Below are 18,638 nucleotides of genomic sequence, written 5' to 3'. Positions count from 1 at the left end.
GCAAGCAGTATTGGAAGGTGACTATTTTCCAAACCCTGATTTCCCCCATCAAGATGCTTGTTCCAGTTTTATGAACAATTGACCTTCATTCAGGTTACAGCTCCGAAACAGCACACTCATGTAGTCCCTGATGAGTCTTTCCCAGACACAAGCTCTCCTCTTCACCTGATTCATCTCTTACTTTTGTCTTTCTGCTTATTTGTATCATGACCTTTATCACTGTGTGCAATTCTCTTATTTCTATTTCAAATGTATTGTCTATATTCATCACTGGAATGTGAGGTTTATAAAGAAATTTAACAACAGGCCCCAAAATGGAGTTTCTTTTCCTAAGCCTCACCAGAATTTAATAGCTAACCTAATTTCGGCTTTAGCCTCTCCCAGGAGTGGAGTGGAATTTTCAAAAAGTCACTCTGGAATTTCCTGATCTGTACTAGTGACGTAGTCTGCAAGACAAGACCTCCTTGCCCCCTCCCCACCATTACCCCAAGGGAGGGTGACCTTGCCCGATTGTTTCTTTTCTTTAGTTAAAACCTCTTTGTCTACCACTTTCCATTCTGCCTAGAAAAGCCTTCTGTTTGTACAGCTCCTGGAACTCCCTTCTATTTGCTAGATGGGCTACTGCTTGATTAATGAATCACTGAATAAAGCCAATTAGATCTTCAAATTTACTCAATTGAATTTTGTTTTTTAACATTTGTCTATCTCTCGTTCACTGCTACAATCTCAGTGCGTGGAATGCAGCTTTTTATTTTTATTTTTTAAATGACTGTATAAATGAAAAAGGGTGAAGTAACTTGAGATGAAAGGAACCCCAGGACCATAACTACATGTTACACACAGAAGCAGAAATGTAATTGCCAACCAAACATGTTTAAAAAAAAAAAAAAGTCTGCAGAATCATTAAGAATAACAAATGAACATTTGAGTACTTGTTCCCCAAATGCTACTGAATGAATGACAGAGGTGATATATTGTTATATTTCTGTATTTCCTAAATCTGGATTCTGTTTTCCAGTGTATTTTAAGCTTCTTAACATTCTCATTTTTAATAAAATTCTAACCCAGTTCTGCCTTTTAATTTTCTAAAAAAAAGTTAGAGTGAAAAAAATATCTTAAGAGGTTGACTATGTTCAGAGGCCCAAATGTTACTAGAATATATGATACTAACATTTCTCTTGCCATAAAAGTTTACAATATTGTAGTACTTGTCACGTGGAGAGGACAAAAAGCCCCAGGACTTCTCTCATTTTTTAGCGAGTGGAACATGGAGAGGACTACAAGAAATACTAAAACTCAACTAATGAGGATAAATGTTTCCCTGTGACTTCGCTGTAAGAACAACAAAAACTCGAAAGATACAAGTCTTTTTTACAATGAACTACTCTGGGGATATTGTATATCAAGAAACAGATTAATCACCTTGGGCTTTAAAATGTGATGAACTCAACAGATCATCAAATTTGATACAAAAAACCCTCCAATATTTAATATTTTTAGAAATTATATTTAAGAACAAAATATCTTAATACTTTGGTTCCTTGAAAATGTCTAAGTTATTTTATTTTGTATAGAGGTAGTGTTGGAAGTTAAATACATTGTACAAACATAATTTTGTATTCATTATAGCAGTGTGGCAGAGTTTGCTCTTTTAAATAATTATTTACATTATTATTAAATTAAGTCATTATCAATTTATTAAATAAAAATATATTTCTACAGTGAAATTACAAATTATAAAGGCACATATGTTCATTGTTAAACATGAAAAAAAGAGAGAAGCAGAAATAAGGAAATAAAATGTCATACCCCTACCGATCAGAAATGATCACATTGACTTTTGGGTATTTCTTTTCATTTTTTGTTTAAACCAAAATGAAACCACACCATACATATATAATATATATTACATATATATATGTATTATATATATGTATATATAATATATATTATATATATATTTTTTTTTAATTACTGGACTTGCTGCTTACTTTTCTAAGTTAATGGCTTCTAACTTCCCATGTCAACATGTTTTCATTTGTAATAGTTATCCTTAATCAAATTTCCTCAAATGCCCTTCAAATACTACTAGTAAATGCTGCTATTAACTACTAACCTGTACAACCCAAGAGTTACAACTGGACCATGCATCACAGCCGAATGTAATGTCATTTTAAATCTAGATTCTAATTTTTAAAATTGGATTAGCCTCTCCCCTTACTGGGAAAACTTCTAAGTATACAGAAAAATAGAAAAACTAGTACAATTAGCACCTGCTTGGCAGAGCTAACACCTGGATTCAGTAGTTAAGAGTTTCTTGTGATATCTCTTTAGTCTCTTTTTTTTCTTTAATTATTTTTTTTTCAACGTTTATTTATTTTTGGGACAGAGAGAGACAGAGCATGAACGGGGGAGGGGCAGAGAGAGAGGGAGACACAGAATCGGAAACAGGCTCCAGGCTCTGAGCCATCAGCCCAGAGCCTGACGCAGGGCTCGAACTCCCGGACCGCGAGATCGTGACCTGGCTGAAGTCGGACGCTTAACCGACTGCGCCACCCAGGCGCCCCTTTAGTCTCTTTAATTAAGATAATTTCGTGATATTTAACAGCACTTTAGATTTTAAGGATACAATGTCAGTTTTCTCAGAATACTGCACATTTGGAAGTTTTCTGACAGTTGACCTATGGTATTGTTTTACATATCCATCCACTTTCTGTGTTGCCTGTATACTGGAAGTTAGGCCTATAAGTCTGAATTGTTTCAGGTTAGATGTTTCTGACTGTAGTAAATTCTGTAGTAAATTATGAGTTCCTGTTGATAGTTTCTATTTGGATATTATATTACAGGTTTATTTTTCCCTTTTAATTTATATTTTCATAATTATATTTCTTTTCTCTCATCTTTCAATATGAGTACTAGTAACATTTGATGTAATTAGTTAAATCTTACAATGTACATAAATTAAAAATTTTTTTTTAAGTTTTATTTTTTTTTAATTTACATCCAAGTTAGTTAGCATATAGTGCAACAACGATTTCAGGACTAGATTCCTTAGTGCCCTTACCCATTTATCCCATCCCCCCTCCCACAACCCCTCCAGTAACCCTCAGTTTGTTCTCCATATTTATGAGTCTCTTCTGTTTTGTCCCCCTCCCTGTTTTTATATTATTTTTGCTTCCCTTCCCTTATGTTTATCTGTTTTGTCTCTTAAAGTCCTCATATGAGTGAAGTCATATGATATTTGTCCTTCCCTGACTCATTTTTCTTAGCATAATACCCTCCAGTTCCATCCATGTAGTTGCAAATGGCAAGATTTCATTCTTTTTGATTGCTGAGTAATACTCCATTGTGTGTGTGTGTGTGTGTGTGTGTGTGTGTGTGTGTGTGTGTGTACCACATCTTCTTTATCCATTCATCCATCGATGGACATTTGGGCTCTTTCCATACTTTGGCTATTGTTGATAGTGCTGCTATAAACATTGGGGTGTATGTGCCCTTCAAATAGTTTCAAAATTCTTATAACAGTACTAATAAAATTCTACTAAGTCAAGTTATATATTTTTTGCAGTTCTCTTGGTCCTTAAGCTATAACCCACTAAGGAAGTACAACCAGAGAATGGGTCCAAATCACTTTACAATATTTTTCCCCCTGTGGTTATATTCTAATTTGATGTCCAGTTAAGTTTATGTATTTCAAGCACATTTACTCTTTTTTCTTCCATGAGAACTATATTAGAATATACACTTTTAAAAAATTCACTTTGTCATCCCTTCCACACTATTTTTTCTCTCCTGCTTCCCCTTGTAGATAAACATGTTTATTATTTCCATTATCTGTACTTATACAAAACATCAAAAAAATGAAATACCGTATAACTACACTTTGACTTATTAACAGATTCTAAAAATTACTCCACATTAGAACACTGATGTTTTCTCTTTTTTTTAGTTTTATGCTCCTCCATTATGTAAACGAGCCATTATAAAACAGCCCCCTATTGATGGACATTTGTGTTAATTTTTTGTCTTTATTACAATGAATGCCAATTAAAAAAAGTTATGGGAATTTTATTTGCTATATGCAAATGTGTATGTGCAGCATAGAGTTCTAGAAATAGCACTGCTGACTGGAGGATAAAACCACATAAATTTTGATTTTTCAAAATTCGCCTTGATAAGGAATTGTGCCATATAAAAATGTCCTTTAAAAGGACAAAGAAATTAAAAAGAATTATAAAAAATATTTAAAAGGTTCACAGGATAGAATGATATTCAGTCACTTAAATCAATAAGTAAAAAACATTAATATTATGAAGCTGCCTCAGGCCCATGGACCAACCTACTAGTCTTTAACTTTAGCAAATTCCCTTAGCCAATGTGATTAACTAACCCCTTTCTTTGTATACCTATAGATTACGGGTTCTTTCTGCCCTTCTGCTAATCATGAAACAGAAACCAGGCCCCCTTGCACAACCTCTGAGCACTGAGATAATGTCTGAAGCTGGCATCATCAAGGCTACATGTAATCAAGGAATGTTATGGACCAGTTCACCCCCTTTACTGATTAACTACCCTAAACCCCTTTATAAATTCCTAGGCCAGGCAGAAACTTTGGAGGTGGCTTTTGGACCAGAGTCCAACTTTTCTCCAGGTGGCCAGCCTCCTGAATAAAGCTCATATTCCTTTCCAATCAACACTTCTGAGTTTTGGCTCTTCCAGCAATGACAGGCAGCTAAACTTGGGTTTCAGTAACAATTAGAGTAAGATTATATCCATTATATTTGAAATACTAAAATATTTGTTTATGTACATGTAATATATTTACAATGATTCAGTGTTTGTGTGTTTATTTTAACATACTAAATAATCAAAATTGAGGAAAGCTTTTAAAAGAGTAGAAAATACATATACTCAACACCAAGTAATTTTGGTGTATTTTTATAATTCACATTAAGTTCCTTTTAGTTTCATATTTCTTAATGTTAAATGATGAGTCATTATTGTAGACATAAGTGAGATGATTGATTTTCAGAAATACCAAATAAAAGCTGGGCTGTCTAGTTAACAATAGGCTTACAACCTATTGGAAATATCTACCACCCACCCACTCATAATGGAGTCCCAAACCCTTAGACACTTAACTTCCTGGTTCTTCCCCTCTCCCTTTTGTGGGCTTATCTTCACAGGCTTTGCAATGAGCATGCGCCAAAAAACTGAAGTCTCTGTGTTGCAAGAACATTGATTAAAGCCTCCCTTCACTGTGCTCCCAGTCTCTGACTCCCTCCTTCAATTGGTTCAGTGGGCTTATTTCTCACGTTACTGATGCTCCCTCAAAGAAGAAAAACTAATCGTTTCAGACTAAATTAGCTTTTGTAGCAACTTTCTAATAAATTAACAAAGCCTTTAAGGAACATTTTAGGAACAATATTGAGTGTTTTTTGTAACCTAAAAAGTTGAAAAGCACTATTTTCAATTCAATAATAGTCTTAAAATATGAATAATTTATCAATTTTTAGGTTATACTCTTCAATGCAAGAAAATATTGAACCTGTCTAGAGTATTTTTCTCTCTGAAAATCCTCTATATCGGATGGTACCTTAAATATATTTTCCTTTCATTTGATGGATTAAACCCAAATTCATAATCAATATACAAGCACAAAATTCATAAAATAATGACAAATCTGAAGTTATTCTGACATGTAAAAAACTATGACTCTCTAAGTACTCTGCATTGCAAATCACACTCTGGTATAAATTGTCTCCACAGTAATTCAACTTTATGAATTTAAAATTCTAATTATCATTTTAACAATGTAGCATCACATGAGTATCATTTCCTGGTACTCTTACTTCACAGAGCATGAGATTCACGTTACATGTGGCTCCCTTTTAGGAAACTTTCTGTAATGCAATATCCTGAAAATTCCTATTCCTTTACCTGTTTGGTACAAAGTCAAACACTTATGGAACTGTTTTCTTTAATTCTCTACACCATTTATAAGTTATGAAAACAGCTTAGGTTTTTGTTTTGAAACACTAATAATGTAATATTTAATGCCTTTCCCCCTGGAATCATTATTCAGTTCTTTCACTGGAAGAAGATATAAGCTGGCATAAAAGAGAATTTGCCACCCAAAATATGCCTCTTTGACATAAGGATTATCTTGAGCTGGTTATTTTTAAGCACCAAAGACACAGCACAAGTTCTGAAAACAAAGTAAAAGTTACCCTTTTAGTAAAATACATTTACATTTATAAGGAAAAATCTCCATTTGTAAGGTGTGTCCCTCTTTGTACTAGAAGAGGAGGATGACCAAATCTCTGGAAACTCATCAATGGAGCAGGCACAGACCTAAATCTGCATAACAACCTTATCCTTGTTTACTCTGTACTTCCTGGTTATCTCTTATAACCTCTCCTGAGCCTCAACAGCCTTCTTTTGTCTTTAACTGGGAATGATACAGAAGGTGGTGGCCTGGCCATTTTGGGAAATTTTCCTGGGTATCTTCCATATATACAGGAAGTATTTTCCCACTGTTAATCTTTTATGATAGGGGAGGTCTCTGCCAAGAACCTGGGAGGGTAGAGGGGAAATCATTTTCCTTCTGCTACAGTTTGGTGCCTCCGGAAGGGATCTGATGAGACCCCATTCTTGGGGGAGCCTGCAGATGGGATCCTGGAAAACTGGCAGAAATTAACAAAGGGTAAGAATTCTTACCAAAGTCAGCTCTCGCAGGTATCTCTCTCTGTAGTGGCTGATCAAGAGATGAAGATTAAAAATTCTTATTGCTTCCTTTCCAAATTTAAATTAACAGGAGATAATATTTATGTAAACTAGTTCCTTGGGTATAGTGAATTTGGTAAATTTGTTGTGAGTAATCTGGTTTTCTGTTGATTCTCTTTTCTCCCAGAGATGACCGTTGTTTTTGTTTGGTTTTGGTGGTTTGTCTTTTGTGTCATTGGTCACAAAAAGAACCATAGCCTAGAGGAGGTTTTCCTTTTGTCTTATTTTAGGTCAGAAGACTTTGGCTTTGTGACCAGTGAGAATATACTCTGGTCTCTGCCAGCTGGAAAATGAATGTGTCCACATGCATTTGGCATAAAACCCAATAGGCTGTGGATCCCAAAGGCAGTATACTCTTTGTCCAACTATGCCACCTCTCAGGGGAGACTGTCTTAAAGGATCCTGATTCCATAAGGGGTCTTTGTACTCTCAACCTGCATTGTCTCATTAGTGCTGGAAAAGTCCCATTCTATAAATTTTTTTTTTTAACGTTTATTTATTTTTGAGACAGAGAGAGACAGAGCATGAACGGGGGAGGGGCAGAGAGAGAGGGAGACACAGAATCGGAAACAGGCTCCAGGCTCTGAGCCATCAGCCCAGAGCCTGACGCGGGGCTCGAACTCACGGACTGCGAGATCGTGACCTGGCTGAAGTCGGATGCTTAACCGACTGCGCCACCCAGGCGCCCCCCAAAAGTCCCATTCTAGTACCATCTGTTTGGGGTAATTGATTAGAGAGTCTGTGACTGGAGGCATCCAAAGTTCTCATTCTTACCACCTGTGGCAACAGGTCTTTGCTTTCCTAGGATAACTGAAAGTAAATTTTCTGGATCTTGTGAGGGCTGCATCTTTACACCTTCTTTTAGGATGCCTCTTGGATTTATGGTTAAACCATAAATTTATGGTTAAGCCTGATTGGTTTGAGTTGCTATTGAATTAATAAAAGACCCTACTTGTCAATGACCAAATGATGGATACTCTGAACTGAAAACATAAACAAACTTCTATATTTGAAAAAAAAAATTAGTTCTTTTTTTAAAGAATTATCTTATTGGTATCTACAGAAAGACTAAATTGAAAAGAAGACACAAAGAAGTATAATGGCTCACATTATGGGCTTCTTTAACAAGATAAAATTATGAAGTTTTATTTATTTATTATTTATTATTATTTTTATATTTTAGTTTACATACAATGCAATATTGGTTTCAGAAATAGAATTCAGTACTTCATCACTCACAAAAAACACCAAGTGCTCATCACAAGTGCCCTCCTTAATACCTATCCCACTTTCACAAGATGTTACCAAATTTAGAAAAGAGTTAGAAAAATCAGTGGACATTCACAACACCACTCACAGGAACTTTGACTAATGGCTAAGGTTCTTCCTTTCTATGATTATACTGCAGTTATCAGACAAGCTGGCTGCCCCCCCCATCCCCCCCCCCACGCACCAAGTAAACAGATCAGAATTTCTCCCAGATCCTCCTACAAATGATCAGGAAATGGATTAGCTGGAGGCCAAGGGTCAGAGGCTGATACAAACAAAACTAAGTTTAAGTTGTTCCCCCCCTTAAGTTTAAGTTGGTCTAAGGATGAAGGGTACATTTGGGGGGGTAGGGGAAGAAGACCACCTGAAGGCTTTGGTTGAATGCTTTATGCATCCTGCACAAAGACCTACTGAAGTTCCAGAACATAGAAATATTTTGATTTCTTAACTGGACATCTTCTTCTGCTATAAAGCAAATTGAAATTGAAGTCAGATGTGTGGGTCAGTTCCCTGATATCATTCAGGCTATAACCCAATTCTTTGAGTAATTAGAAACAATTGCTTTTGTCTTGCAAATCTTTGTAAAAACAGAGGTACAGTTCCAGAAGCAATGCAAAATCCATCTGTCCTTTTTTACTAATTCTCCAAACTTCTCAAAATTCATCTCAAAATGCTTGCAAAAGATCAATACATTGGAAACTGAATGTCCTTTGACTAAGAGATATCAGGAAATTTTAAATAGTAATTACTTCAGACCACTGATAATAGGCAAATATACCCCCAAACTCCATTTTGGAGAAAATGCAGATACTTTCTGTGATTTTGAGATGTAAATTTTCTACCCATCTTCTCCATGTTCTAAGAGCCATTCTTTAAAATGCAAACTTTAAGAAGATATTTCTCATCAGAAGGAGAAAAAAGGGTTTATTGGAAATTGGGCAGATGAAATATCCCAGTGTCTTCCTCACAAATATTAGTATGAAAAACTTTAGCTATCTGAGCTGGTAAAGTGCCAGAAACACGATTTGCACCCAAATATTCTCTTATAAACTAGTGAGTTTAGTGTTGTACCTGACTCATAGCTAAAATTTTAGCTATAAGATCTCTTTTTCAGTCAGCCTATATGTTTACCTGTGTCTATATATGATGTAAAATGTGTGATTTTTTAAATTAACCTCTGGATGCTATTGCTAAAATTAATTTGTAAAAACTCTATTTAAATAGCTTAAAATATGCACTATATAAATTATTTCTAAAAGTCAAAAATATAAAAACTAACCCAAATATTTGTTTCAAATTCATGTGATCTTGGATTTTTTTGCAGTAAATAAAAGCTAAGTGAAGTTTGTTGGTTTAATAAAAATAGACATGTATTCAATGTTGTCAACAAATATAATTCAGGTGTACAATTTTTATTCTACCTAGGTCAAAGAAGTTCATGTTACCTCTGTTACAAAGCTCTTCGGTAAGAAAACAGAACAATGACAGACTTTGCCTAATGTCTCACAAAGATTTTGTGAGTAGTCTAAGCATAACTGTTGGGAGCAAGTGATTTAGATGTAAGAGGAATAAGAGTTTTTAGGTGAACTTTTGAACAACAATTATGTGTTTATGATATAGCTACTGAAATAGTTTCCCAAATCTCTTAGGTAACTTCTGCCTTTAGAGTTTTCTTGAGTTAAGCTGAATGATGTAAATTTATTGAATATCTAGATCATGTGCAAATAAGATAAAATACTGAACATTAATTGCTGAACATAGGTTTAATCTGAACTGGGTAAGAATGTCCAGAACTGACTCAAGTAATAGAAAACCAAGCAGAACAAGAATAACATGGTGCTGAATAAACTCATGAAAATGTGAATTCTTATGACTTTGTTTGCAACGTTGATTCTTTAATGTTTTGTTTTTTTCTAGATTTAAGGAAACTTTTTTTTTTCTTTTCTAGTAAGCTAAGTATGAATTACAGCAATTTGGTAAGTATGTCTTTGTGAACACAGATGAAACAATTACTTTTTCTCCCTATCTGATCCCTTGAGAATGTGCATAGAATTAAACATGACCAAACAGGTTCAAGGAACCAAGTCTCACTTCATGAAGCAGATAACACTCCTTGGAAAAGCAGCCTGGTGTTTTGCTTACAGTGATCCCAGCAGTCCTACCAGATGACTAAGAAAGCTCACTTTCTGGATGGTGCAGAAGCCATAGGATATCTCTGGGACCTCAAGAAGAGAGAAATTAATCCAAATCTCTAGATTCTGCAGGCAAAGTCTGACGGTGAGCCCTTCACTTGGCTTCCTATCCTCAAGGCTTTTAAAAGTTCAGTCTAAAATTCCCTGTGAAAGTTCCAGCAAAGTAGACCTCAAAGGAACCTATACATATTCAACCACTATTCTTCCTGCACATAATCAGGTCAAGTTTAATGAAACTAAACTTAGTTTGCAAACAAATTAGTCCTACTGTGATTATTTTGGCAAAAATAAGGGTGATTATAGAGAAAATTATGTTTCAGTAGTAAAACTTTGTGGATATTAGATTCTAGTCCAATTTATTGTCTTAGAAATGTTGTTTTCTACCTGTAAATTGGGCCAAATCCTAAATTCTAACAATTTTCTCAAATATTTTGCTACAACTCTCTGAACTAATTTCCAATTTTATCCCACCCTTCTTCTTCTTTTCTTTTTTTAATGTTTGTTTATTTATTTTTGAGAGTGTGGGGCGCCTGGGTGGCTCAGTCGGTTGAGGGTCCGACTTCAGCTCAGGTCACGATCTCACAGACCGTGAGTTTGAGCCCCGCGTCGGGCTCTGGGCTGATGGCTCAGAGTCTGGAGCCTGCTTCTGGTTCTGTGTCTCCCTCTCTGTCTGCCCCTCCCCTGTTCATGCTCTGTCTCTCTCTGTCTCAAAAATAAACGTAAAAAAAAAATTAAAAAAAAAATAGAGAGTGAAAGAGAGAGAGAAGGTGGGGAGGGGCAGAGAGAGAGGGAGACACAGAATCTGAAGCAGGCTTCAGGCTCTGAGATGTCAGCACAGAGCCCGATGTTGGGCTCAAACCCACAAACTGTGAGATCATGACCTGAGCCAAAGTTGGATGCTTAACAGACTGAGCCACCCAGACATCCCTCTCCCACCATTCTAACTTGAAATGACTGAGAGGAAACAAAGCAAAACAAAACAAAACAAAAAACAAAAAACCTATCCTTTTCCCAAAGCTGTGCGAATTGAATGTGAACAACTTCATATAAACTTAAGAGAAATCATCACAACAGCGCATATGGACAACCTTTTGTGCCTGCTGATATGTAGGCCACTCAGAAAGTTCACCTTAACACCTGATGGCATCAGAGATATTCAAACTTTGAAAGATGATTTGAACCTGACATATAGAAATCTCAATTGGCTGCCCCCTACCTCCACCCTGTTCTCACAAACTGCATTATTATAGTTTGTGCTAATTGTTAAACTTTGCTTATCTTTTTCCACAGACATGCCTCTTATTAAATACCTGATTGCTAGCACAATATAAGACTAACTTTGGGAGCCCATCTGCAAGACCACTTCCTAAAATGAGACATAGCAGTTAATTGAAGTGATCTATTTTCAGGAGTCAGACATGGGCTCAGTGAAATATTGGAGCAATGTATCAACTCAGGTTCTGGATTGTGAAACTTCTTGGGGAAGTTTCAAGGTGGAATTGAAGGGAAGCAGAATTTGCCAGCCCAAATATGCTTTTTGGCATAACTTGAACTGGTAATTTTTAAGAGATTGCAGACAAAGGGAAACCTCTGAAAATCAAGTAGAAGTTACCCTTTTGTAAAGGTTATTTATATTTATAAGGAAAATCTCCATTTGAAAGGGTATCTCTCTTTCTGTACTAGGAAAAGGGGATGACCAAATCTCTAGAAACCCTTATCAAAAGAGAAGACATAGACTTATATCTGCGTAACACCCTTACCCTTGTTCACTGTGCTCTTCCCACTGGTAAACTTCCACAACTGGCCTCCCCAACCCCCAACATCTTTCTTTGGTCTTTAGCTGGAGATGGCATTTAAGGTGATGACTTGGGCCATCTCAGGAGTCAACTTAATTTCCCTAGGTATCGCCTGCGTATAATAGGAGGCCTATACATTACTAAACTTTCGTTTCTCTTCTTTTAATCTCTCTTTTATTACAGAGGTTCTCAGCCAAGAAATTTGAAGGATAAAGAAAAATTACTCCCTCCATCCCCATACCCTTCTATGTATCCCCAGTTCCCAAAGCATAAATCAAGTGCTTGAGAAACTTTTTGATGGAGCAAGATCATTATGAGGGCTAATGATCTTTATAGATATTATCCATTTGTGGTGCTAAATCAAGTACAAGTGGGAGAGTTGTCAGAGAATAGTGAATCTCACAGGAAAACAAAAAAATAAATTAATTTAATTAATTAAATCTGATGGTCTAATGAAACAAAGGCTCAACTATGACGACACAGAAATGCCATCAGCAGGTATAGTGGGAAAAATAAAACACTGTCATACTTATGGTATGGCAAAATTTGTCATTACTGTTTCAAATTAGAATATATTGTTTTATGATTTCTGCATACGGAAAATGTAATGTTTCTAGAGTCAGTGCAACTTTTGCCTTTAAAAGAAAATATATTAATACTAATTTATACCAAGTATAACAAAGTTCAGTAACAAATAGTTGCATAAGTATGATTTAATCATATTAAAATACACATAATCGGGGCACCAGGGTGGCTCAGTTGGTTAAGTGTCTGACTTTGGCTCAGGTCATGATCTTGCAGTTCACAAGTTTGAGCCCCACGTCGGGCTCTGTGCTGACAGCTCAGTTTCCTTTACTGGTACACCTCTGACAAATGTGATGTGCTGGTATACAATGAAGTCTAATTATACATTTAAAGTATGTAAAATCAACTCTGCCTAAGCTGTAAGAAGACTGGTAGAGAGAGAGAGAGAGAGAGAGAGAGAGAGAGAAGGAGGTGGACAGAGTGTATGCAAGAAAAGAATGAGGAAAAGCAATGCAATTTACATGGTATGGCTCATAGGACCTAGCTTTCTTCTCAGTGCTTCTGCCAAGGGGCTATGAAAGAAGGAGCCCATGTGACTGTTCCCTCAGGGGGTCTGTGTTCCCCTCGTGTGAGTCTCAATGCATGGAGTCTGATTCTACAGTTTAATGGTACTGTATGCAATTTTTCATACCACATGACCTATAAACAAAGCCAACTATTCTTACCTAGGGCTGCAGCAAAGACAAAGCATTTGTTCTTACTGACCGAGGGGCTTTGAGGGGTATTCAAGGAGCATAATCACAAAAGGATTTCTGACTAAATGTGATTTTCACCTCACCACCTTCAAGCCTCACATCTCGCCCTGGACCGGCCTAGATCACCCTGTTTAAAATTTCTGATCATAGTCTTGGCCCTCAACCCCTCATTCACAATTATCCTTTCCTTGTGCTATTTTTCCTTTTTAGACTGAACTTAGCACCTACTAACACACTACATACTTTACTGAACTTTATTATTTATTATAAGTATGCTGTCAAAAAAGGTAGGCTCAATAAGCAAATATTTGTGTGGTTTGATTAAAGGAGGTATTCCAAGCACCTAGAACAGAGCCTGGCTTCCAGGGGGCACTTAGTAATATTTGTTGAATAAATCCATGTATGGATTTTCAAATGTGATGCCCTTAAAACTTCACCACTGGTTCCTCCATTAAATATTAATAAGTCCCTATGGCAGATGATCATATTTCTTGTGTTTTAAACCAATGGTTTTGTCTGAAAGTGACCCTTAATGTAATACGAAAAACCATAGTTCAAAAAAACTTTGGATATATCAGCTTTTAAATCTGATTTTTTTAATTTATAAAAATAAACAGAAATACTTGATATAAGTAAATGTAAGTAAATGAAGTATGTAGGGTGAAGGCACTCATCTATAAATGCTGAGGCACACTGACATGATCAGAAGTACTGAGTTTATGAAAAATAATAGCAATGATGTATCCAAAATAGATAGCTTTAACAAACAAGAGCTTATTAGCAGCTGGATGAGAATGTCTAATTGATAATTATGCAATTCTCACAATTAGGTTTAATCCATAGGCTGACATAATATAGTAGCATCACACAAAATACTCTCTTCCTCCGTCTCATAGCTAACAAAACAGTTATGGTAAAAACTAATCATTCTTACTCCTTATATGATGAACTATTTCCGTATTTGTTAGAATTCCCTGTACACTATTAACTGTGTCAGGAGGGCGTCCAAAATAAAATCTAAGAAAAGAAGCATAGATTGAAAATATACAGACAACTGCACTGAGTTCTTCTTTCAAAATGTGTATTCATAATGCAACTAGTATTAATATTAGTTTCCTAGCATATACATAGGAAAGTTCAGTTATAAAGAAAATCCCACCACTTGGAAACTGTTAAAATATTTGAAAAATACACAGTGGCAAGATCATACTTTTCCAAACTGAGTTATGCTTCACTCATACGTGACACAGACAAAATATATGTAATGCCACGATTCAGTTTAAATGGCCAAATGAAAACCATTAAGGATATTAAGACTAACAGTGATTATAATATTTGATGAAATACTTGATAACATCAAAACTCTTAAAGAAATCTGAACAAAAAATTGCAAGTTCAATACTAAGAAACACTTCTTATTAAATAGAAATATAAAACATATGCTAATTAAAGGAAGACTTCTTTGGAGACCCTGGGATTGTTCTGAGTTTAATTCAAGCTCTAATTGAAAAGAAAATTTACACTTAAAGTAAATCAGCCACATGTAAAAAGATAACCTGTAAAACATCAAAAGGAAGTTAAAAAGAAAAAAACCTGGCTATAAAGATGCCTAATTAATTAAAGTACCTGAATTTTTGCCCCGTTAGAATATAAGATCTTCACTGCATTTTGGTTATTCATTCCCGATTATTTAATCCAAAAATGTTGTTTGCAGGAGTTCAAACTATAAAATATTTACAGACAGCGTATGTTTTATGCTGAAACATTTATGTATACAGTCGATGTAACCAGAAAAATCATCCCTAACTCTTAATGTAATCTTGTAATTGCCAACATTGCTACTTGACTACATCTATCCATCTTCTATCCTGTTTTAATAACACAAGTGACACCTAAGAAATTATTCTTTGATCTTTCAATAAACTAAGCCTGTGTAGACACAGGAAAGTGAAAGAGGTTAAATTGTCATTGATTATTTAAGACACATTCATCATTTATTTAACAATCTTCCTCATCATCTCAAGAACTATTGTGTTTATAGGCCCTTGCTGAGACACTCTGAATTTATTTTTAAATATTTTTTGTCACGTGCATTAGAAATCAAAGCACGTTGTACACTAACATTAGTTTCAAATCTCCTGATAAAACTGTTACAGGATGGAAGTAGTTTATTATATGAATTTTAGAACTTATTCGCTGTAGCGGATTTTCAGAAATTTCTTTTCATAGTTTTCATTATAATTAATGTCACTCAGGAATTATATTTCCTATCTTAAGTGCGATGTGTAGCAACAGCTATCTTCCCAAGAAAATTATATTAAAGGATACTTGTAGTCTCTTATATTCTGACATTGTATCACTGGAACATGATCCACAGTGATCGGGAAAGTATAATTTGTGGCTAATATTGACAGCGTTAGAAAGCAAGAAAGAGAGTATAAGAATCATTCATAATGTGTAAGATTTCTACAGGATTTTTCATATTTTTCTCTGAAAAATACTATTGCATATTATAAGTAGACATAGTATGTATATATGTGAATATGTGTATTTATGAGAAAACAGAATAATTTCAGACTATTCTCTGAGAAAAGTATTATACGTCAAATGATAATTATTGTTATCACATATGAAAAGTGAAAAGTGTATAAATACATATTGAAAAGTATAGAAAATATATCCTATTCGTGGAAAAAAAAATACACTGTTGATGAGTCATATGTTCCCAACAGTCACACAATTCATCACATTTAAAATGCTTTACTTACATCTAATTTGCTTATTTAAAATACTTCCCTTCCCTGTTTTTCCATACAAAATGCCCCAAAGTTTACTATGACAGTTACATCCAGGTAGTGACATGAGGTTTATATGCATATCTTTGGTGACTGATTTTCTGATTCTGATGATTATATCCTAGAATCTATCACCAGGAAAAGTAAAATATGAAACCTTTAGAACAGATTATTATTCTATGTTAATGACTACCTAAATCATACGAGACACTTAAACAAAGGAATCCTGAAAGGACTCACTACCAAGAAATTATTATTCTTAGCCTTTATTCAATACAGTAAAATACATTAAACTCTCACTGTTAGATATAAAAAGAAGCCAGAAACAATGAACATTTAGTAAGGATTAACTACATTCATGGCTCTATTTAGAATTTTTATTTACAGTTGAGAGAATGATGTAGCATTGATATAGTAAATCTCATAGAAACAAGAACGTTATCGGAATAGATAGGCAAATACAAGACAGCTTAGTTATTTCCCCACAGGTACCATTCATCTCTTAGCAACTATTTCTCTCTTGCAGTCACTAATTGTGCTATAGCTCTCTCACATTCTATATTTATATTCAATTCTTTCAAAATTTGAAACTAAGTCTCCCAAACATCATTTCCTTATTGAGTAAAGTGGAATATTTGAGTCCCAGTACACACGTGTTTTCCTCTTTCCTTGTGTAAGAATACATTACTTATAATAACTAGACTTCCACAAAGTTCATGTGGTAGTGAACAAGTGACTTCAGTTTTCTGGTGCTCAGTTAACTTAGAATTTTGTTATGTTGGAATACAATTTAATAGAAACTATTTATTTATTAGCCTTACTGGACAACTGGCTAGCAGATTTAAAAAGATAAAGGGTATTTGTAAAATACATACTGAGTTTATATCCTAGGTATTGATACATAAATAATACACATCAAAAAACTTTAAACAGGAAAAAAAAAACCTCCTTCAAAAGAGATAAACATTAAAAATGCTTGTGGCTTAAATCCTCTTTGAACTTAGAAATCATTTCTACTTTAAAAAATTAAATATTCACATCACTTAAATAATATATAACATTGGTATTTAAGCAAGAAGTGTAGTCACAATACTGATATCTAAAATATTTAGGGTTCTATAATAAACATATCTTAAAATGAATGTAACAGAAAAATTCAAAAGAAAAGCATAGCTTTTAATGTTTTTTTAATTAAAAAATAACAGTGAAATTCAAAACTTTAGTTTATTTCCTAATAGACACAAGTAGCTTTATGTTAAATATATCAATATAATTTGCAAGGCAACACAAAAGTACCATTCATATTTATGTCATTTCATATAATAGGACATGAGGATAAACTTAAATTTTATCATTAAAGACTTTCATCAAACAACTTAAAATTACTTCTGTTCTAATTTTACTTGTCAATAAAGTGCTAAAAATAATATCATTTTTTTTAAATAGAAGAGAGAGCTCTTACAAATGTTAGATACAGGAAAAAGAAGATAATTCTTTATAGGTTCATCAAAAGGAAGTTTAAAGTCATGAACTTAGGCAAAGTGAAAACTTTATAGCTTCATTTAAGAAAAGATAGGAATGTAAATCTAAGTTATCCAAAATCATCCAGTGTTACTAGAAGCAATCTTGTATCAACACGTTTTATAATCCTATTTTGACAATTCAACAAGTACTTCACACTAAGAAAAAAATGCTAACATTCAATTAAATTACTTTCTGTAGCCTGCACTGGAGCTAAAAAGCTAAAACAGTATTTTAGCTTACTATTTAGAAATAGTAAATTTCTCTACAAAGTTGTGTTTCTTTTCACATACCAGAATGTAAAAATGATGTGCCTGGCCCATGGTGATTGTGAACATAACTTTATTAAACTGTTAACAAATAAATTAGTACTTTCTTAAAGATAAATTGTTCTTGCATTCTAGTATGTATCTTCCACATGTCTGCAAATTTACTAATTCAAAAGACTATATTAGAGATGTTAGTTTAAAAAAAATAAGAAGACATTGGTATGCTAGTCGGTGCCTGTAATTATCTTTTTCAGTTCCAGAAGGTATTTGGGGATTATTTAAGAGAAAAAGATGAATGGTGAGCCACTAAATCCTATTAAATCAGTGCATGGACACAGCAGCTACAGAGGTAAATAAGCTGTGGAGGTCTGAATACCAATAAAGAAGATAAAAATGGTTTTATATAGCTACTTACATCATAGCCTAGAAGTTCAGTCTGTGTGGATTTATCTACTCTTGAAGCAAAAGCCTTCTGTAAATGCTGGACTTTTTCCTGCAAAATGAAAAAAAAAAAAAAAAGAAAAGAAACACATTTTTGGTAAGTCATGTGCTTCTACAATAATATTCCCCACTTATTAAAATTTGATTAGTGTACAATGCATGATTATCTGCATGCATACTTTGCTCTGTTGGTGCTTTGCATAACAGCTTAAATATTCATAACTTTAATTCTCAGGTCATAAATCCTCCACCTTTGGCATCTTTTAGTACAGGAACCACTGAGATAGAC

At 34.4% G+C, this 18,638-nt stretch overlaps 1 protein-coding gene across 2 annotated transcripts in view; it reads right to left on the bottom strand.

Annotated features, from left to right (window-relative positions):
• Positions 1-18,638, bottom strand: part of CCSER1 (coiled-coil serine rich protein 1) — an 854,890-nt gene that overhangs the window by 169,855 nt on the left and 666,397 nt on the right. For both annotated transcript variants that reach the window (XM_047091177.1, XM_047091178.1), the window contains exon 9: positions 18,324-18,401. In XM_047091177.1, the coding sequence (XP_046947133.1) occupies positions 18,324-18,401 (78 nt within the window). The remainder of the gene's footprint in view (positions 1-18,323; positions 18,402-18,638) is intronic.

This window comes from Lynx rufus, unplaced genomic scaffold (assembly GCF_022079265.1).
Source record: "Lynx rufus isolate CCGP_SWC_20201006 ecotype Redwood Valley unplaced genomic scaffold, mLynRuf1.p SCAF_3, whole genome shotgun sequence".
NCBI lineage: Eukaryota > Metazoa > Chordata > Mammalia > Carnivora > Felidae > Lynx > Lynx rufus.
The sequence above is the reverse complement of the archived record's forward strand: the minus strand, read 5'-3'. Positions and strand labels throughout refer to the sequence as shown.